Source organism: Terrapene carolina, unplaced genomic scaffold (genome assembly GCF_002925995.2).
Source record: "Terrapene carolina triunguis isolate 2854851 unplaced genomic scaffold, T_m_triunguis-2.0 Scaffold30, whole genome shotgun sequence".
Classification (NCBI taxonomy): Eukaryota; Metazoa; Chordata; order Testudines; family Emydidae; genus Terrapene; species Terrapene triunguis.
The window spans coordinates 1,143,533-1,165,164 of record NW_020664381.1 but is presented as its reverse complement, the minus strand read 5'-3'; the positions used below and the strand labels follow the sequence as shown (position 1 = coordinate 1,165,164).

General features: G+C 41.0%; 1 protein-coding gene across 1 annotated transcript in view; it reads left to right on the top strand.

Moving 5' to 3' along the window:
- The window catches only part of LOC113406367 (ubiquitin-associated and SH3 domain-containing protein A-like), a 37,340-nt gene extending 22,450 nt beyond the window's left edge, over window positions 1–14,890 (top strand). Inside the window, exons 7-14 of the mRNA XM_026650840.1 lie at window positions 2,577–2,703; window positions 4,788–4,896; window positions 6,441–6,563; window positions 7,522–7,614; window positions 8,781–8,925; window positions 12,966–13,072; window positions 13,580–13,686; window positions 14,753–14,890. Coding sequence (XP_026506625.1) covers window positions 2,577–2,703; window positions 4,788–4,896; window positions 6,441–6,563; window positions 7,522–7,614; window positions 8,781–8,925; window positions 12,966–13,072; window positions 13,580–13,686; window positions 14,753–14,890 — 949 coding nt within the window. The remainder of the gene's footprint in view (window positions 1–2,576; window positions 2,704–4,787; window positions 4,897–6,440; window positions 6,564–7,521; window positions 7,615–8,780; window positions 8,926–12,965; window positions 13,073–13,579; window positions 13,687–14,752) is intronic.
- The last annotated feature ends 6,742 nt before the right edge of the window (window positions 14,891–21,632 follow it).

The following is a 21,632-nucleotide window of genomic DNA, read 5'->3' as shown; positions in this document are numbered from 1 at the left end:
ATTCAGATCAGACACTCAAGCATGTTCCTCCAATGCTGGGTTTCTACATTAATAATGTACTGGTTTTCTGCATCTATGCATTTATTCAGCTTGAGCCTGGATTTGACCTCCATCCATTTAGAATAGGCTGTAATATGGCCTAGTGATTTTTCATGTTGCTTCACAGCATCAGCTAAATTATGCCAGTAATTGTACCCAGAAAGCACAAGCAATGATTTGGCATTCTTGTCAAATATTTTGCAACAAAAACAGAACACTTTGTCAGCTAATTTTGAGTAAACTAGCCAATGCTGAGTCAGTTTCTAACCATACTCGAGCACTCTTTTGCAGTGCAACTTTGAGAAGTGTCGCTTCTGCTCATTCAATGGAAATGTCATATCCTTGATTTTGTCTGACCCGTTCAAAATTGTACAATCAATATTGGCAATGTTTAGGATCACTGGCCATAAAGCAGGATCTGATGTATCAATTTGTGATGTGCAATTTTTCTCACTGCTGTTTCTGTCATCATGCGAGGCTGAATCTTCTTTATCATTTCTCTCCTTTTCATGTAAACCAGATTTTTCTTTGTCATTATTCTCCTTTTCATGTGAGCCACATTCTTCTTTATCATCACTCTCCTTTACGCCACTGGATGATTCTCCATCACTTTCCTCACATTTCCATTCCTTATCTTCAGGTAAATCTGCTAATTCCTTAGTAATCCATCATTTACGCTTCACTCCTCAATTTCTTCTTCACTGGGACGATCGCAGCTGCCTAAAGTCTGGTCTATGTTGTTCTGTTTCAGATATTTTCCCATCAAATTTTCCCCTTACTGCAAACTAGATTGCAACTGAGATTTTTTCTTCCTATACTGAGCTCCTGAAGACTTCTTTGTGGGCATCTTTTTTGTACAGAGGAAAATAGACAGTATTAGGGAGAGCAAAAGTCTGTGTTCTGCAGTCTTAGAAAATCATCAAACATTACGTGTAAAGCATGGCAAAAGAAGAAACAGTATTTCTTTTATATTGTTGTGTAGATATAGGCTCACTAGATATCTCGGGCATCTCATTAAATATGTCCTTTATTAATCGGTACTTACACTCTTAAGTCTTAAAACACAGTACACGTTCATAATTACACAATAAAACAAGGTTCACAATATTGCAGCGGGGCTCTCACTTCAGTTCAGTTTGTTCTTATATCTCACTCACTGGCTGACTGGCAACGCCATGCCCCTGATATACTCGTGAGGGCATGGCTGACAGCATTCTAGGAGGTTTGAGGAAAATGTAGTTCTCAAAGTCTGGAAGGTTCCACAAGATTCTACAAGGTCCAGAACATTTTAGGAGGTTGGTGAAAAATGAATCCACATATGGAATACCTGAAACATTTTACTTCATACATTCTATTTTCCCTTTTGTCGTTAACAACTAAAACTGCACCCCAAGTCCAGCGCCACCCAATCCTGGCACCCCAGGCGGTCGCCTGGGTTACCTGCCCCTACATCCAGCCCTGGCTGTGCTGGTGTAGTGTCATTGTGTAGACATGGCCTGGAAACGTTGTTGTAGAGATCAATCCCACAACCCCCATTCAAACAGAATGGGCAGGGTCTGCTTCAGCCAACAAATTTCACAGAAACAATAGAGATTTCCCAGGTGATTGAAGGAAAGTCAGTCAGGGAGTAAAAAAATCCCGAAGGAGGTTGGGTGGGAATTAAATCAATTTGGGTTGATGATGTGAAAACAGCGATCATATGTAGATAGTTAACCTTGTATCATTGTTAGTTTGCTAAATTATTTATTTGCTCTCTCTTTGGCATAGGTCATACAGGGTGTCGTCATTTTGAGTACCATCAGAATTATGGGCAGAGCTAAAACAGGAGAGTTATGCTGAGAGGTACTGGTGATTGCATCAATCACAAACCTCTTTGAGATTGGGCATGAACGCCCCCTTCAATTAACATAACTGTCTGGATGAGTTAGTCAGAAGCCCCCCACCTAAGACAAACAGGGACTGTGAACCTGCCCAGGGTTTGGACTGAGTGGGCAGAGTGTGTGTGTGTGTGTGTGTGTGTGTGTGTGTGTGTGTGTGTGTGTGTGTGTGTGAAAGCCAAGCAATAGCCAGTAAGCGTAGTGTGATTCTGGAAAAAGCCAGAGAGTGATCTTGTGGGTCTGTTGGCTAAAGAGGCTTGGTGCTATAAAATAGGAAACTGTTCCTTTATTGTTGGTTTCTCCTGCATTCAGAGAAGCAGGACTTTGTACATTCCTTGTACATAAATAAAACTGCAACTCCCTCAATTTCTGCTTCCAACTGGAACATCTCCAGGACCCCGAACTTTGACTAACCACTCAGATCAAAAGGGGCAATGTTATTTATTAACCACAATCTGGCAATAGCCTGTCACTTGTATTAGTACTGTGGGATCAGACTTTCTCATATACAATTTTGCGAAGCATGTCAAAACTCTTTATGGTTCTGCTCCCACTGAAGTGAATGGGAATCTTGCCTTTTACTTCCCTGGATACAAGATCAGGCCTTAAAAATCCCATCTCTCTATGTGCGTCTGTCTGTTGTTTCTACTTTTCCCACAGAGAATACACTTTCACTCCAGCTTCAGGACTGCTCCCCAAGAATGAAAATGAACCTAGACGTAAACTGAATGGTGAAGTCCATATCCCAGTAATGACAAAGAGTGTAACCCAAACGCTTGCTTTCCAGGTAATAAGTCTTCATTTCTTACTCTTTGACAGGTGCATAAATATCAGTGCAGGTAACATGCTTATACAAATACATGTTTTTAAATGAACATTTAATATCACCCTCTAGTTTCATCTCAATATTATCTATAGAGAAATTGCTTTTACATTTCTTAATGACTCTTTGCTTCAGCCAGTAAAAAATAACAAAGCAAATGAAAAAAATATAGTTTTCAAATGTCAGCTTTCTTTATGTGCAAGGAGTAAACAGATCCTCTAAGTATAAGCAAGGCTTGTGTCAAACTCTGGAGATACGGCTTGTGGAGCAATGTGCAGATATTGCTAGCAGTAGGCGTTGGGCCTAATTCTTCTCTCATACCAGTCTGAGGCCTGCATAACACCACTGATTTCAATGGATTTACACCAGTGTAACTGAGAGCAGAATTAGGCCCTATGTTTGTACTTTCTTGGCCAAACTGATTTTATTTTACCTTATCTTAGATATTTATATGCCTTACTGTAGGATCTTAGATCCTAGTCTGTAATTTCTTTGTGTTTTTATATATATCTACAATAAATAGGTGTGTAAGACAATAGTAGAGTAAATTAGTTTAAAGGGTCACCATCAACACTGACAGATTTACATTTTTAACCCCTGCCCTCAATATTAATAGGGTTTTTTGGGGGGGAGGAGGAGGTGTTTTGTTTTTGTTTTTTTACAATGTATCCCCAGTATTTATTAACAGGTCGCCCAGCAAAGGGCAAGAATTTGACTAAATCTCAGCTTCTCAGATGGGCTACCCACTTGGGTGCATGGGCTCTGATGTTCATGTGACCTGGGTGCATTTGTGTGCATTGCACCATTAGTACATTCTGTCTGCAGCTCCTTTCTTGTGACCTGGTAGGGGCCTGAAATTTGCAAGAACCCTGCACATTAGAAACAAAGGTTCTTAGAAATACTAATCCCCAGAAGAATGTAGCTAGCAGCCAGAATGTAGAGGATGTCCTCCCAAAACCAGACCTCATCGTGTTCCCTTCAGCACCCTGAAAATATGATGACTTCCATGGGCATAATATAATGCCTCCTTGACACCACAGCTTGTGTGCTCCTCCTCCCTTCTCTCACAGAGCCCAGCTCTGGGTTGGAGTCCTGATTTGATCCACAGTATGTTTCTTACAGTAGTTCACGTGTTCATTTTGAGAGGCCCTATGATGGAAGTTGCTCCTGCACTCAAAACAGAAAAGCAAGATTGCAAAACCCTGAATCATAATCTTCCCACTGCAGTTTATTAATATCTCTTCCTAAGAGTACTGTATGTGTACAAAGCAAATGGAGATGTGACTATAGCACGGGTAGACACACCCATGCTAGTTTTAATCTAGCTAGCGCGGGTAACAATCATAATATAGACATAGTGGCACGGATTTCAGCTCAGACTAGCTGCCTCAGTACAAGCCAGGGACCCTGAGTACATACTAGGGTTGTTAGCCTACGCTGGGGACCCTACAGCCACATCTTCTCTGCTCTTGTTACCTTGTGCTAGCTAGATTAAAGCTAACATGGGTAAAGCTAACTCTGTGTTACAACCACTCCTCCATTTGTGTCGTAGATATACCCTCAGACGCAAAACAAAATCTGTTGCTGCAGAGATATAATAAGATGCAGTGTACAGTGGAAAATTTGAATGCAGATCTGTCTGTATTGTAAGGATTCCAATTCTCCTCATCCAGTTTGCTGTGCCTATGCTAGGATTTTAACATGTTAGTTAAAACACCTTTTTCCTAGCGTAAACATGGTCTTATAACCTAATCTATAGCCACTGAAATCACAGTACTCTGTCCATTGATTTCAGTGGACTGTAGATGAGGCCTTATATTTCTGTGGGTCTAAACACCTCATCTGTAAAATGGGAATAATACTACTTCCTTTCTCCCACCCTTTGTCTGTCTAGTTTATTCAAATGATTGTAAGCCTTTCAGGAAAGGGACTGTCCTTTAGTATGTGTGTACAGCACATTGCAGGCCTGATCTCAGTTGCAGGTTCTAGGTGCCACTGCAATAAAATTAACTAATAACACTAAAATATAAATGGGTCACTGCATCCAGTTTTCTCAGACTGTTGCTCTCAGAAGAGGCCTGTTGGTGATGCGCCATGGGGAGAGAGTGGATCATGTTTTTGGGAAGTCGTGGATTCAGCAATGCTTAACTGCAGATGGTAAGTAAAAGAACGGGAGGACTGGCCCTTGGCAAACCAGACTGAAAAGAAAATATTGTACCATGATGGCCGTGATGCATAAAGTCTAAATTACTACTTGTAAATGTCTGCAAACCAGACTGAACTTTAGTGCTGAAGAAAGCAGCTATTCAGAAATACCCTTCATACACAAAAAGCCTAGTAGTATCATATAGTCAAAGCAATACGGTAGTACCTTAGAGTTACGAACACCAGAGTTACAAACTGACCGGTCAACCACACACCTCATTTGGAACCGGAAGTACACAATCGGGCAGCAGCAGAGACAAAAAGAAAAGGCAAATACAGTACTGTGTTAAACATAAATTACTAAAAAAATAAAGGGAAAGTTTAAACAGAAGGTTTGACAAGGTAAGGGAACTGTTTCTATGCTTGTTTGATTTAAATTAAGATGGTTAAAAGCAGCATTTTCTTCTGCATAGTAAAGTTTCAAAGCTGTATTAAGCCAATGTTCAGTTGTAAACTTTTGAAAGAACCACCATAATGTTTTGTTCAGTTACGAACATTTCAGAGTTACAAAAAATCTTCATTCTTGAGGTGTTCAGAACTCTGAGGATCTACTGCATTTGCTATAGTCACTGTACTTCCCATGTAGTCATCCTACACAAGTAATACTGTACAAATAGAGCTCAGTGAAACTACATTTTTGTCTCGAGTTGATGTGCAAAACATGAATTTTTCACCAGCATTTTCAGAAATTTAAAAAATTGATCAATGACCAAATTTCCCTATTTTGTGTGGATAGACATAGCTTTTCAACATTACAATGTTGATCAAAATCATGACGCTGTGCTAGTCAAACCCAGTCAAGAATAACTGGAGCAAACAATGAGATTTTTGTAGAGAAATGACAAAATGTTAACACTGGCATAGGTGAAAAGTCAAGGTTGACGGGTTTTTTGGCCTTCAAAGCATGATTCTGAGGTGAAACAAAGTTTTATATATATATATTTGGGGGTGAGAGTGGCGGAGGAATTGTGTTTTGCTCATGGTCTCTTGGGTTATGTTGGAAATCAGACAAGATGACCATAATGATCACTTCTGGCCTTAAAATCTGTGAAGTATTTCCTTTTCTTTTTTGCTATGAGAACATTGTTTTTTTATAACTTTGGCAATGGTAAAAAAGAGTTTCCACTGCTCTGGTGAATTTTACAGAGCATTTGTTTTCTCTGGTGTTCTGCTACTCTGGAACTCAGAGGAGATGTGTCATTCTGTCAAAGGGTTCTCCTCCTTGCTGTCTTTCCCAGAATCCAATGAGACTGGGCCATAGTGAATCAACAATTTCCCGGGTTTGCTTTGGTGAATGTAAAGTGCAGTATCCCTGAGGTAATATTAAGAAATCACTCACTCCCTTTTTTCAACCGGGGAGACAGTTAGGGTCAGGTTTTCAGAAATGGGATGCCTAAAATGCAGAAGAAAATTATTATGCATGCATAACAGAAATACGTACGTATGTATTACTATGGCCTTTATATATAGGGATGAAATGTTTTGTTTTGTTTTAGGAAAATACCACAGAGCAGATCTGAATTTCCCTGCCAGTCTGCCAAAACGAAGAGACGGCATCAAACATTTTGAATATGATCCTCCTTTATCATGCTGTGGTGTTTTCCAATCTAGACTTGTAGGTAAGTTAGATATTATTCTAATAGGAATGAAAAGGGGTGGAAGAAAAACTTCTGTAATCTGTGAAAGTGCACGCTGGCTTTACCATAGGAATGCTTCCTGGCAGCGTAACTGGTAGAGTTCCTTTATGGGCAGCAGGAAAGGGACCTTGCTCTTTCATGTGGGAGCTGTACAGCAGGGTGGGGAGCAGGGCCAAGTTCTCATGTAGTGCAAGAGCCAGCCTGCCACCTTATGGCAGGGAAGGGTCAGAGCAATGTGCCACAACACCGTACATTCTGCTTCTAGTCTGAACCGGAGCAGTGAACTGTAGCCAGGGCCGGCTCCAGGCACCAGCAGAAGAAGCACATGCCTGGGGCGGCACATGCTAAGGGGCACCTTTTCTTTTTTTTTGGCTGCTTCGGCAGTTCGGGCGGCAGTCCGAGCGGCTTTTTTTTTCTTTTTCTTTTTTTTTGCTTGGGGCGGCAAAAATGGTAGGGTCGGCCCTGACTGTAGCCTGTCTGTTGGCTGGCTAGAGTGGGGCAGGACATGCAGTTTCTTGGTCTCTAGATTGTGTGTGAGCAGTTCATACTCACTGTATTGATATTTGAGCTGTATTGGGTAGTCAGATTGAATACATCTATCCATGATGTGTTTCTGTTCCCTGCTTTGATGAGTATAAATCTCAGAAATAGGGTTGTGGTGCAAATACCTGTCTTTCTCTATCTACCATAAGTGTATCTAAGTGCCTTTACAAATTTAAATATTTCTATGACTGTTTTTCTAGTATTCACTTAACATTTCCTCTTCCCACAAATATTCCTGCTGGTAAGCTTGTCCACCAGAATATTTGTGGAAAGTGAATTAAAAAGAGGCATGAGTGCATTCAAAGTCAGTTTATTGTAAAGTTCAAACTAATGTCTGTGGGAACTATTTGGCAGTAGTACTAATGATTGTAAAGAGCAACTCTCATGTGTATTGCAGGAGAAGCTCTGCTGGAGAAACAAGAGGCAGTTAGCCGTGTATACTGTTCCCCTGCACTCCGCTGCATACAGACAGCTCAACACGTGCTAGAAGGTAGGTTAGCAAAATGGTTATGTTCTTATACCACACTGGCCATTTCTGAGTCAATCTTCTTCTAAGCCAATGAGAGTGGAGCAGCTAAAATGCTGCATGGCTTTTTGAAAATTTACTTTTGCCTTTAATCAGTGCTGACAGATACTTCTGTCTTGAGCAAGGGCTAGATGATACTGTGAGGAAGTAATAAAGTTTCCCCACTATAATAGTAAAATCATATTCAATTGACTCGTGTCCAATAAAGTTAAAACGGAATCTAACATTGTATAAGACAAAGACATTTCAGATTAAGTAGAATTTAACTTATTGGATAGACTCAAATTGTTATATTTAACTCTTCCATGAATGATTTTGGTCATAAAATCAAGTGTTTCCATTACGCTCAGGGACAGGTACCCGGGGAAAGAAACCTGAGAGTTTCTCCTGGAAGTTTGCCTTTGCTAACAAGAGGTTTGAGACCGCCACATTATTAAAAACTAGTCTTTTTAAATGAAGACTCCCACGTGATAGGTCACTCAAAAAATTTCTTTTAAAATCACAAAGCCATGGATGATAGGACTCTGTGATTCCAGAACTGGGAAGGAACACTGCGTTTCTGCTGGGAATTCACATCAGTATGGCCTTCTGAGAATACAGAGTAAAACTCAGGTTACCTCTCTTTAACAGGGAGATTTTTCTTTAACACCGTTTTCATAGGTTTGGATTTACTGCTCCACATAGGCCCAGTGAGCTACACGGTATATAGAAACAGCATACAACAATTTTCTTCTTGATATTTACTTACCCTCTAACACCTGTGCGGAGTGAGTCGTTGTCTCCATTTTGTTCTCTACCCCGCAGCACCCAGTGGCATCACTCCACAAATAATAGTGGTTTGAGAATTTACACTTACAGTCACTCTGGCAAGAATATAGTATACTTTCTTCTCCTCCCCCTGGGTTGCCAGCTTCAGAACTTTACCAAGTATTGTTTAAGCATGTGGAGTAGGGTATCTAGAAGGACTGAGACTCCATGTAGTCAACATTATGTGTACTTAATAGTCTTTGTTTTACATTGTATTTTTACTTTGTTAATAAAATTATTACCAGGAATAAGGTGCCATGTGCAGGCAAAGCTTAAAGTTCTGAATGCACCTTTCCTTTTTTTAAATCTCTTGTTTATTGCAGGGCTTAAATTAGAACAAAAAATTAAAATCAGGGTAGAACCTGGACTCTTTGAATGGACCAAATGGGAGGCCAACAAAATAATTCCCTCCTTTATGGCACTGACAGAACTGACAGAGGCTACTTACAATATAGATCCCAGTTACAGGTAAATGCTGCATGTACAGTATGTTAATGTGTATTTCTGATACCTCTCTTGTTTTTGGCAGTTCTTAAGTCTCACAAGACAGTGTTGCAAAAATGAATGATTCAGGATTTAGACCATTGACTTCAACGGACAGAGTAGGGGCTGAGTAAAGCCTATATTATTTGGTCCCAAGATAGGACGTGCCAATATATAGTTAGTTCTTTCACTACATAATTCACTGCTTTTGGGCAAGGTGACATATTAACGGGTGAATCATTCTTACATGTATATGGATGGGTGAGTGTGTGTGTCGGGTCTGAATCCTGTTCCTATAGAAGTGAATGGCATTGACTTCAAGTTTGCAAGATCAGGCCTATGGTTGATTATCTAAATATTTTAGACTCTCATGATGGACATCCATATTTTTGTTTTTACTTTTAGCTAAAAACTATGAGCCATGATTTGTTAAGTGTGAAAAAATTCCTGTCATGTCACATTTCAGCCAAGAAATAATTGTATTGCATTTTGATGGGGGTGTTGGGGGTCAAGTCCTTTCCTTGGTGCTCAGCTCAAAATTGAGTGAGGATTTCAGAATTTGTCCCAATGGGGGCTGATCTCACATGATCCCGTAGCTGCCAAGATTCGCACAGTTCCACATGTGAACTTCTCAACAGCAAGAAAAATTCACCAATTTTCAACTAAGTCCCTCTAAACAGCAAGTGTAAGGGAGACAGAGCTCAGGTCCCAAATACCACTGGAGCAGAGAGTTGTAGGAACCAGGGGCAGCCCAAATGTGTTGGGAGAAGAGAGATGAACAGAAAGCAAGGCATCTGTCATTCTAATTTTATAGGTTGTCGGGATGTTAATGTTCCATTAAAATAGATTTCTGCATTAAATTCTGTGGTATTTTTTGTTTTGCTCAAAAATAATCACTGCACTCAGCAAAGTCCCCTTTTTTGTCCCTGCCTTCCACAATGCAATTCTGTGGTGTGGTGCAGGTTCTGAATGCTTGTAAACCACAGCAGAACAGGAAATGAACCAGGCATTGAATCTATTCTAGCCTCTTTTTGTTTGTTTGTTTGTTTGTTTGTTTGTTTGTTCACAGTGCCATGCTGCATTACACCTGCAGTACATGGCCAAACCCAGAAAATCACTCGGTTAATAAAGGTACCTCACTCTGGGGTTTCCCATGTCTGGACAAGTAAAAAAGTGTTGTGCCTTTATAGTATTTCTCAACACAGAGCAAAATCCTTAGTTTCAGACTGAGTGAATAGACAAACTCTTTCATTTTCCTAGGTTCAAAACTATTCACAGCAAAGTTACTATTTCCCCTAGTTTCTCACTTTCCATACAAACTCACTAATCTAAAAAAAAAAAAAAATCAGTTGATATAAAACTCCATAGAGACAGGCCACGATTGAAGATGGGTAAAGCGCTTAATGGGTGGAAGGGAAAACTGTAAAGTGTTGCAACATTGGAGCCAGCCAGCAACTGAATAACCTAAACAAACTATAAATATGCATTTTGTACATCAATGAAAACAGTGTAGCGTCCTTCCCCAGATGTTTCATGTGCAGTGTGCTGGATAATAACATGAGAGGTCTCCATGTTTCTAAAACAAAACTGGCTCTTTTTTAAGAGAACTGTTTGTAGAGATGCTGCAACTGCAGATAGCATTCTAATCATATGTACACAGACTGGCTTCCTGGTGCCTTTTCCAAACCCTTCCCTGCTGAAACCTGTGCTCCTTCCTCCAAATTTCATTCAGAAGTACAGCTCACGTTTCTATTCTCTCTATCCCCACCCCACGTGAGTGATTATAAGCGACTATTATTTCCTAGCCCCGGTCATCTGCCATAAATCAGTGTTAAAAAAGGTTAATTCCTGTCACATGGCCAGGGTCAAAATCCATTGTCTCCAGTAGCTACTGTTACCATATTCTCTCAATACATGTAACTTTGCAACCCCATTCCTTCCAACTCCTTTGACTCCTCCTGTCTTCAGCATCCTCACTATTATTTCTTTTGGGAAGAGCCATTGCACTTGTTTCTTTTCTATGTTTATGGCCAAGCCAATCGAGGTCTAAGCTTTGCTTTTTAACTCCATTACTGACTCTTGCTTAGTAATGCTGATCCTTGCTATCGATATACAGATATTGTATTCCTCAAATACTCCATCACCATGGGCTCTCCAAATCAGTAGACACCATCAAGGTTTCACGTCACCCCTAGTACTGTTTGCAGAAGATAGCATCTCTAGGTCACAGAAGAGTCAGTGAAGTCTGTAACCTTCCTGAAAGGACTGTGCTTAGTGGTGAGATTTCTGCAAAGTCACGTAAGATATCTCTACCCACTGATTGCCATTTAGATTATTTAAGTAAAAGTCATGACCATCTTCTGGTCAGGACCCTGATCACTCCCCATCAGTGGAGGTACTCAGTCTAAACTAAACTGATCTTTAATGGCATTAAAGAAGCAGCGTTGTCTAATGGATAGGGTGCTGGACTGGGTATTAGGATACCTGGGTTCTGTTCCTGAATCAGCCACTGATCTGTTAGGCAAATCACTTAACCTCTCTCCCTCTGTTTCCTCTTTCACATTTTGTCTTTCTTGTCTATTTAGATTGCAAGCTACTTGGGGCAGGGACTGCTTCCACACATAGCCAATATGTACAGTACCTACAGTATGGAGTTTTGGTCTCACTTGGGGTCTCTTGGCACTACTGTAATACACAGAATGACCTAGTATCAATGATCACACACTGAAAGATATCTGCATTCCTCACAGGTTTTTAGTTACTACTTATTCCCTGCTTTTTGAATTGGTGCTTGGATACTATGTTGAATGGGTCCCTGTAAAAGTAGAGGAGGAACGCTTAACCATCTATCTATTGTATCTCTTATTCAGTGATGGTCCCATGGTTTAAAAGTTCTGAGAACAGTCTGAAATTCACTTTTGTACTGTATGACAGGTCTAGTACAATAGCCCTACAATACATCAATCTACTTGCTACCTGTTCGCTGCTCATGCTGCACGCTGGTTTTAAATGGGTGAGATAAGATGATCAGATTCCGATCTTCTGTGTGGTTGAAAGAAGTTAGCTGGTATAGTTTCCTGGACCAGAGCCATTGCATGTGGCAGAGCAACATGTAGCTGTGCAGGTCTCCAGCTAACAGGAGAAGTGACTTTATAGAAAGAAATAATGAAGGAAATAAAAACTTTCCTTTGTCCATTTACTCTAGACTTGATGGCAAAACCCTAAATATTTCAGGCCAGATCCTCAGCTGTTTAGTGGAGATACGCTGATTTATAGCAGCTGAAGAGCTGGCCCTTAATTTGTAAACACTATATTTTACATGCAGGGGACACCTATAAGTAAAAGAAACTATAAGGTCAGATCTTGAAGGCACAACTGCCCAAAATCCTAAGACTGGCCCAATATTAATAAATATTCTCACTGGTCTTTATAAAGATTTATTTTTAAGTAAAAAGCAAACAAGGATTGTTTAATTTGTTTTGTCAAAGCAGGCACAGGTAGGGATTTTTAAAGGGACACTCAAGCCAAGGGGCCAAATCCTGGAATCAGCCATTTCATTGGTGTCAGTGGGAGTTCTGTATAGATAAGAACTGAGTACGGACTTCAGGGTTTGGCTCAGTTTTTAAGCCTAAAATCCATCCTACCTGGACAATGATTTTTTTTTAATGTTCTTGCCTGGAGGAGCCTATATTTGTATGTTTTTTCCCAAACACAAGCATTTCTGGGGTATATTTCTTATAAACTGCATGATCCATTGTGAGGTTTACTAAGGGACAGATTCTGCTACCCTTATTCACATTGGATAGTATCTTGTTCTGTGAGTTCCTCTATTGGATTCAGTTGGACTACTTGCAGAGAAAGCTACTGTTTGGTGTGAGTTGAAGTACCATGCTTCAGATCAGTGCAGTCTCTGAGGTAGAGATGGTGTATAGGTACCAGTTTGTTTACTGATAATGTTGACACTGTCCCAATATACAAATGAATGTTACCTAGATGAGTGACTCCTCTGTGGTTTTTATTATCAGATGTACTTTCCCACTTTCCTCCCTGGTGCCATCAGAAAGTTATGAAGAGTATGTAAGCAGATGCTCTGCAGTTATAAAACAGATTCTCAGTGACTGTACAAGCAACGGTAAATATTTCACATTCTCGCGTTCAGTGCCTCATGTTTTCAATGGCAGGATCGGAAACAGCTGTGCCATATGAAATACATTTAGTATGGATGCTTGGTATTGCCCTGTCTTTGAGGTAGATTATTAAACATTATACTAAATTAATATATCTATTATTTAAAATAGAAATAGACAAGACTAAACATAAGGCAGTAAAATACTCCATTGCTAAATCATATCATATGCAGGGTCTTAGTTTGTCAGGATGTGACTTGACACTGTAAGGCAGCTTTTTTTATTATTATTATTTTTTGAAAGCTTCATTTTCCCCCCCAGCAAATGCTTGTCTCGTTAGCTGAATTGCATGAAACATACCAAACAGGATATTTACACCTGCCCGGTTTATATGTCACACAGCTCTGCAAAGATGAACAACACAAAAACAGCCAATAAGCATAACCAACACACAGTGAATTGTAAAGTTACAGTTTTCTTTCTTCCTTCCTTTAATTATTTTGGTGTAACAGGTATCATCCTGATAGTGGGTCATGGCTCATCCCTGGATTCCTTCACTCGACCTGTACTAGGGCTCCCAGCCAGAGACAGCAATGATTTTGCCTCATTGGTTAGAAAGGTAAGAAGTTTTTCCAACAGGAAGCTCTTGCCCACTGTTTTCTCCTTGGTATATTTTCAGTAAGGAACCTACTCAAGCAATGGGCTGTTTGTTTTTTCAATTGCTCACTAACAAGAGTTACTCTCTGATTCTGGAGGGAGCTCTGTTCAGTAGTTCTAGCACACAACTGGCTGTCAAGAGATATGAGTTCTACCAGCCAACTGCCATGTGACCTTGGGCATATCATGTCTCTCCGGTGAAGATTTTCAAAGGCACCATGGCACCAGATTCCCATTGAAAGTCACTGGGAGGTACACACCGAACTGCCAGGTGTGCCTTTGAAAATCTCCCCCTAGGTACCTTGGTTTGTCTGTCACTAAGATGGATAACAGTGTCCCCTTTGCATCTCCCAAGGTGTTGTGCGGCCTACGTCAAGAAAGCACAGCTCCCATTTGGAAAAGTCAGTCTGTAAAGCGGTACAGTGGGGTACCATGTTCACTGTGTCTCAGTGAGCCCAAATCATATTTGCTCCGTTTATGAATAAAAGGGTGATCTGTGTTGCCAGCACCACAAGCTCATCCTGGGATCTGATGACCAACCTATGCTTTCTGGTTTGTACAAAATCACCGGTAACAAAGATTCTGTAAGCCAAATTTTCCCTTCCATTATACCTGTTGCACTGGTGTTAGGGAGGGGAGAATTTGGTCAGCAGTGTGTTTATTACTGGTACACTGGTGTTAGGGAGGGGAGAATTTGGTCAGCAGTGTGCTTATTACTGGTGATGATGCATGAGATAGAAAGAACATAGCTTGATCATCAGATCTCTGGAAGAGCTTGTGGAGCTGACACAAGCTCCATTAGTGTCCAACAGATAGGACTTCCTCATGCTACCAATTCATTATAGGTCAAGTGGGAGAATATCTTGATCTGTATTCCTAAAATGCTCTCAAGGTACACACCCCTGTTCCACAATGCAAACTGTTTAATTACGCTGTGCTTTCAGTCTATATGATATGTCTTCCCCATTTCCAGTGTATTCAGGAAAGTTCTAATACAAAGTCCTGTTGAAATCTCTCTGTTTTTCCAGATACCTTCACTGGGCATGTGTTTCTGTGAAGAGCTTAAAGAGGAGAATAGATGGCAGATGATTAACCCACCAGTTAAGACGTTAACCCATGGATCAAATGCAGCATTTAATTGGAGAAATGGCATACTGGACAGTTAGAATCTATACTCATTCATTATCTATTTCAAAAAAGAAGAGAAGACAAATATTTTTCCTCCTGGTTCAACACAGGCCAGCGGTCTGCCCAAAATATTTAGAACTTGGGGGAATTTTCCTCTACTACTTGTATGAATTGTCAACGCACAGAAAGCACTTTTGAAGTTTTTGAGCCTGAGTTCTGTTTTTGTTACAGTGACTCAGAAGAAAAAACCTATTAACTGACATTGCAGTGAACGATAATTCATCCAGTGCTGAAGAATGAACTTTTAAAACTCTTTATTTAGACTAACATCTGTAATGATTATATATATATATATATATAACTGACTATAAGCCTCATTGCTTGACGCACTCATGAAAACATATGGTTATATCTTCAAGAACAAAGTACAATCAATAAAGAATTAGACATTTTGTTTCAGACATGTGGACATTTTGTTTTCTTATTGATTGCTTCTAGTTTATCCAGAGTATGAATGGACATGATGTATCATACAGACTATTTATTTTCTTCTGGTGCATAATCAGGTTCCATCACAGGAGCTTTTCCATCAAGCGACTCTAACCATGAAAATATCGCATCATTGTTAATAAATGACTTGCAGAAAAAAAGTTTAAGAAAACTGAATTTATTGCCTCATTGTTGCTAAAAAAAGATTGTACAATACATTGTCGTAATAGTGACAAGACCATGCTGTGGGTAATTCTATCTGCTGAAGGTCTCCTGAGATGGCTGTCATGTGACAGAACCGCACAGCTTGTTTCTTATTGTTTTACCCCCAGACCTGAGATGACAAGCTTATTGGTTACTCACAAACCATGTACACCATTTCTATCAATTCCTTGTTTGTTTAAAGGGATACAGACCCAAACGCCGACAAACACTTCTTCAAAAGGTTCACATTGCCTCTTTAAACTATCTTCCTCGTAATGCCCTGACTATCCCAAGTGAAACCGGGAGATTTTGTTTCAATGAGAAATAAATGAGGTCCTTATTCCTCTCTTATGTTGTCTGATATAGTTTTATTTTTCATTCTTAGACATGACTCATTCTCTCTTTCTTCCTACAGCTGAGCAAAATTTTTCAGACTAAACTTTTTTCCTTCAAAAAAACAACAACTCATATTTGGGTCAATTGAAACATTTTGCTAATTTGTGTTGAATTCAGGAAATTGTGTTGGTTGAAAAAAAATGAAAAATAATTTAAAAAACAATTTGTTTTGACATTTTTTAAGTTTAAACTTTAAAAAAATTACTTCAATTTTTTTTTAAATAATTAAAAGGGTCAAAAAAGTTGGAAACCAAACAGAATGATTGGGTTGATCCAAAACATTTTTTAACGGTTCAACCACCAAACCAAAAAAATCCATTATTTGCATAGCTCTATTTCTTCTTTACATCTCACAAACCCTTAACATTGTCTCCATTGACTTTCTGAATATGCTGCAAAGCCTATCTTTTTTTTTCAGGCTTCTGGGGAAACAGAGGTATGGGGAAAATTCAACGAGATCATTGCAAAAATAGGTGCCAAACAGCCTGCTGAAATTAGATGGTAACAGTCAGAGTGGTCATTAGAGGGACAGAAAAATATTTTCTATATTTAGGACTAGATTTTCACTGTGAGAAGTGCTGTGGGTGGGTTAGTGTCAACCTCTGGATGGTTCACTTTGATTTTCTGGTTTTGAGGAAGCTGTTATTTATTTAATTTATTGATTGGTAAATGGCCGATGTTACTGTGGTGGGTCCCGCACTTCTCCTTCATGTGGGGGAGTCAGGGTGCCGCTTCTTGCCCCTATTCTTGAGCATTGTGAGCTCCGGGTCCCAGCTCCTTCAGCTTTGCAGGCTGCTTACCCTCTTTTCCCTGAGGTAGGGTTTCCCTCAGTCCTCCGTGCTCAGGCAGGGTTTCCCTTCCCCTGGTATGGTTTTCTAGCTAGCAACAACACTCCTCCAAACACTAGTCTACTCCTGCTCCTTCCCCAAGCAGGGGTTTTTATTAGGTCTTGGGCAGGGCCTAGGGTGACCAGATGTCCCGATTTTGTAGGGACAGTCCCAATATTTGGGGCTTTGTCTTTTATAGGTACTTATTACCCTCCACCCTGGTCCTGATTTTTCACTCTTGCTATCTGGTCACCGTAGCGGAGCCTTAATTGACTCCAGGTGCCCCAATTACCCTGTAGTAACCTTTCCCTAGTCCCCAGGTACTAAGGCCTTGATCAACCTAGGGCTTAAATACTTCCCATCTACCACTCTCCTGCTGCCCTCTGGCCCTGCTGTATCACAATTGTAAAATGTCATTGCACTTTTAAAAGTACACCCAACGCACCTAGCACCTGGACAGGTGCTTTTTAGTCTTGATCTGGACCCAAGATCTTTCCCTTCAATTTTATATGTTGTAATCAGTCAATAATAGTACCCCACCAAGTAATCTTCTAGAGCTTCTCCATCCAGGCCTGACATGGACAGCAAACTGAGCTTGCAGCCTGATCTTGGATCCTAGCAAGCCTGCTTCAATTTGTTCTCCTTGCTCTGTAGCCACATGCTCTGGTCTCCTTTTCCCACCTCATATCCCACTTCACTTTACCCTGCTATTATGGAAAAATGGCCAGGTCAGTCACCCCAGCACACTTGTCCCCTCTACAAGCCCAGTGAATGGCCTTGGCTCACTGGCCTAGGGGAGAGGGAATTTGCAAGCCTCCCAAGCTTGGTTCAAGAAGGATGAACCAGGTATGGAGACTTATCAAGATGTAACAAGAGTGAGTCAGAGCTGGAACAATAGCTGTGCTCCAAGTCCAGGCTGCAAGGGGGGTGGGTGGGATTTGTTCCCCAAGTGACACCTTGTAAGAGGGGAGTTGTGGAATGTTCCCTGTTTGGGGATACAGCCAAAAGAGTTCAGAGAGGAAGTTCATAAGATCCAACTCTGGTTTCTCTCTGTCACAAACATATCTGCCTGCAGGACGTACGACTGGAACTAACAGCCATGGAGAAGGCGAAACTTGCTCAGTTTCTGAATTTTTTTAAATTGTAAATGGTATATTTTTAAAATATATAATTATCTATCAGTATTATCTGTCTTGTAAAACACAGTGGAATTTTTTCTTTACCTGTGTTGAAATAATTATGCTTTGCCCTTCTATAGCCTCTCTCATGCAAGGATCTCAGGGCACACTACAGACATTGTCAGGTAGTTTGGGCTCATAAATAGGTTTTGCTTTAAAAAAAAATAGAAAAGTTTAAAAGTCTTCCAACTCTGAAAAAAATAGCATCTTCTTACTCAACAGAACTGCTCTTTTGGTGACACCTGGTGACTATAAGGATGAAATAGATCTATTACATTTTATTCCTATTACCTCTGCACAACTAATGGAGCTAAGAGACACCAAGTTGGAATCTATTCCTGCTTGTGCATCATTAACATAATTGTCCACTAAATTTCCATCAGTTACACCGGTACAAACTCTTTGACAGGTATGGGGTGAGCCTGGGTTTCACAGGTGTCACTGAGAACACAATTTAAAGATAATGGACTAGCACGGGTGTATTTGAAGGACATATCTAACAGACCCTTTATTACAGGTGATGATGTGCAAGAAGGCATGAACATCCTTTGAGTCTCAGTTTCCAGCTTGTGGTTGCAGGGCTGGCAATTTTATAAACAATTGTGTTATCTGTAAGATGCATATACTTGATATGGAAATCAATGAGACATTAAACATGGAATCCAGAGGTGAAAGCAAGAGCCGGTACGCCGTGCTGGACCAGACCGGCTTCCCCAAGCCAGCGATTTAAAGGGCCTGGAGCTCCCGGCAGTGGCCGGAGCCCCGGGCCCTTTAAATAACCACCAGAGCCCCGTTGCCAGAGCCCCGGGGTAGCGGCGGCAGCCCAGGGCTCCGGCGGTGATTTAAAGGGCCAGGGGCTCCCAGCCGTCGCTACCACAGCGGAGCCCGGGCCCTTTAAATCGCTGACAGAGCCCTGAATCCTGAGGTAGCGACGGCAGCCGGGAGCCCCTGGGGCTCCGTCGGCGATTTAAAGGGCCCAGGGCTCCACTGTGGCCGGGAACCCCGGCCCTTTAAATCACCGCTGGAGCTCTGGGCCACAGCCATTACCCTGGGGGCTCCGGCAGCGGGGCTCGGGCAGAGATATAAAGGGCCCGGGGCTCCAGCCGCTGCAGGGAGCCCCGGGCCCTTTAAATCGCCGCCCAAGCCCCGCTACCGGAGCCCTAGGGTAGTGGCAGCAGGGGTCCGGGGGTGATTTAAAGGGCCAGGGGCTCCCAGTCGCCGCTACCGCAGCGGAGCCCAGGGCCCTTTAAATCTCCACCAGAGCCCCAAGCCTGGGATAGCAGCGGCAGCCGGGAGCCCCTGGGGCTCCGTTGGCGATCTAAAGGGCCCAGGGCTCCACTGTGGTACTCTGAGAAATGCATGTGAAACTGGCACACTGTGGGAGTCCATCTGGGGTGAAAGTAACTTAAAGGACTTACCGGTACGCCGGAGTCCTGAGCAGGGGGCGGCACCTCAACCGGAAGAGGCGTGGCCTCAACCACAGTCTAAGAGCCAAACTTGTGTGCATGTTTTGAAGCAAGAGAGATAGGAAACAGAAATATAAAAACAGCCATACTGGGTCAAACCAAAGGTCCATGTAGCCCAGTATCCTGTCTTCCAACAGTGGCCAATGTCAGATGCTTCGGAGGGAATGAACAGAACAGGTAATCCATGAAATTATCTAGTTCTTTTTTGAACCCTGTTATAGTCTTGGCCTTCACAACATCCTCTGACAAGGAGTTCCACAGGTTGACTGTGCATTGTGCGAAAAAATACTTCCTTTTGTTTGTTTTAAACCTGCTGCCTATTAATTTCATTGGGTGACCCCTAGTTCTTGTGTTATAAGAAGGAGTAAATAACATTTCCTTATTTACTTTCTTTACACCAGTCATGGTTTTATAAACATCTATCATATCCCCTCAGTCATCTCTTTTCCAAGCTGAAATGTCCCAGTCTTTTTAATCTCGCCTCATATGCAAGCTGTTCCATACCCCTTATCATTTTCATTGCCCTTTTCTGTACCTTTTCCAATTCCAATATATTTTTTGAGATGCGATGACCAGATCTGCACTCAGTATTCCAGATGTGGGTGTACCATGGATTTATATAGAGGCACTATGATATTTTCTATCTTATTATCTATCTCTTTCCTAATGATTTCCAACATTCTGTTCGCTTTTTTGACTGCTGCTGCACACTGAGTGGATGTTTTCAGAGAACTATCCACAATGACTCCAAGATCTTTTTCTCCAGTGACAATACAGGCAAACAAGTTTGCCAAAACATCAGTCTAAAAACCAGTGAGCCAGATGCATATAAAATAGGATTTTGTAGTCCCATAGATTTAGCTGAGGAAATCATTAATTTATTATCTTCTGTGATATTCAGGATCAGGATGTAAATCATCTATTATGTCACTAAAATAGAAGATGTTTCATGAGTAACATAGTACAGCACAGGAGAATAACTGTGCTATTTGAAAATCTCCAAAGAGTGGTTTGTGAAGAAGTTGGCTGAAAAAATTGCAGCCAATGAAAATAACTCCATAAGAGAGAGACTGTGTGTGTGTGTGTGTGTGTTTTGTGAATATATACACATATATGTGTATAAAATTCAGAAAGCAACTTCATGGTTCTTTATTCCATTTTCCTCCCTTTAACTTCTGATCTCTAAAGTCTTTTAAAATAGTGTTAACATTGGTATCTTTTTCCTTGTTTCTGAACTTTATGGGATAAGATAGACCCCAATCTGAACACCTAAAAAAAGGTTCTGCTAAGTTAAAAGAACCCACACTCTCTGTAAATGCCAGAAACTGGCAGCAGGACCTTTTGCATCAGAATTCTGCTAGAAAAGTGATGAGAAAGATGTCCATTCAAGTTCTGCTGCCTGTGAAGTCTTTTTAGAAGAACAAAACAGGGACTGTCAGCCATCACTCAGAACATGCAGAGGGCTGGGAAAGAGGGTTTATCAGTAAACTGGGCTAAAGTGTAGTTTCCATTGCAAGAGAAGTGGCACAATAATCTGTATCCAGAATCCATGTGCAGAACCTTGTTTGACTGCACTCCATCACTGAGCCCACAGTTTATTGTGATGTCATAGAATGGTGAGATTAACATGAACATCCCCTAGCGCAGCAGCAGGAGAATAGAGAGGAAGAAGACAAGAAGGAGAGAGAGAGAGGGAGAGGCAGTTATCTCTCAACAATTCATTTTTCACAGGTACTTGCTAATAAATTAGTTTTATTCAGGCTCTTGAGGTGCTTATTTCTAACGTAGGGCCTGATCTTGTAGTCTTTACTCAGGCAAACCTTTTACTGACTTCAGGGTCAGAGCTCTGATTAGTCATTAGCGGTAAGCAAGCTGAAACATACTGCTGAAAGATGTTGAAACAACAAAGATGGTATAACTTCAGGGCTCTCAGGAAAGCAGGGAAAGGTTCTTAGCAGCCTTGGCTACACTGTATGTAAGAGGATGCGAAGCATGTGTCATACCACTAGAGGTCATGCATGTCTCAGTGCTAAGGGTAGAGATGGTGCTGTAGCAATATGAGGAAGAAAAGGGAAACAATGTATTATAAAATAAGTCTGTGGATTGAACTTCGGTTGCTATATCCTTATTTGTTCTGGATGGGTGCAGGTTTTATAGTTTGCTTTGCATGGTGAGATTGTACCATAAACATCTGTAAGGATTACAGAAACAGGAATGCGG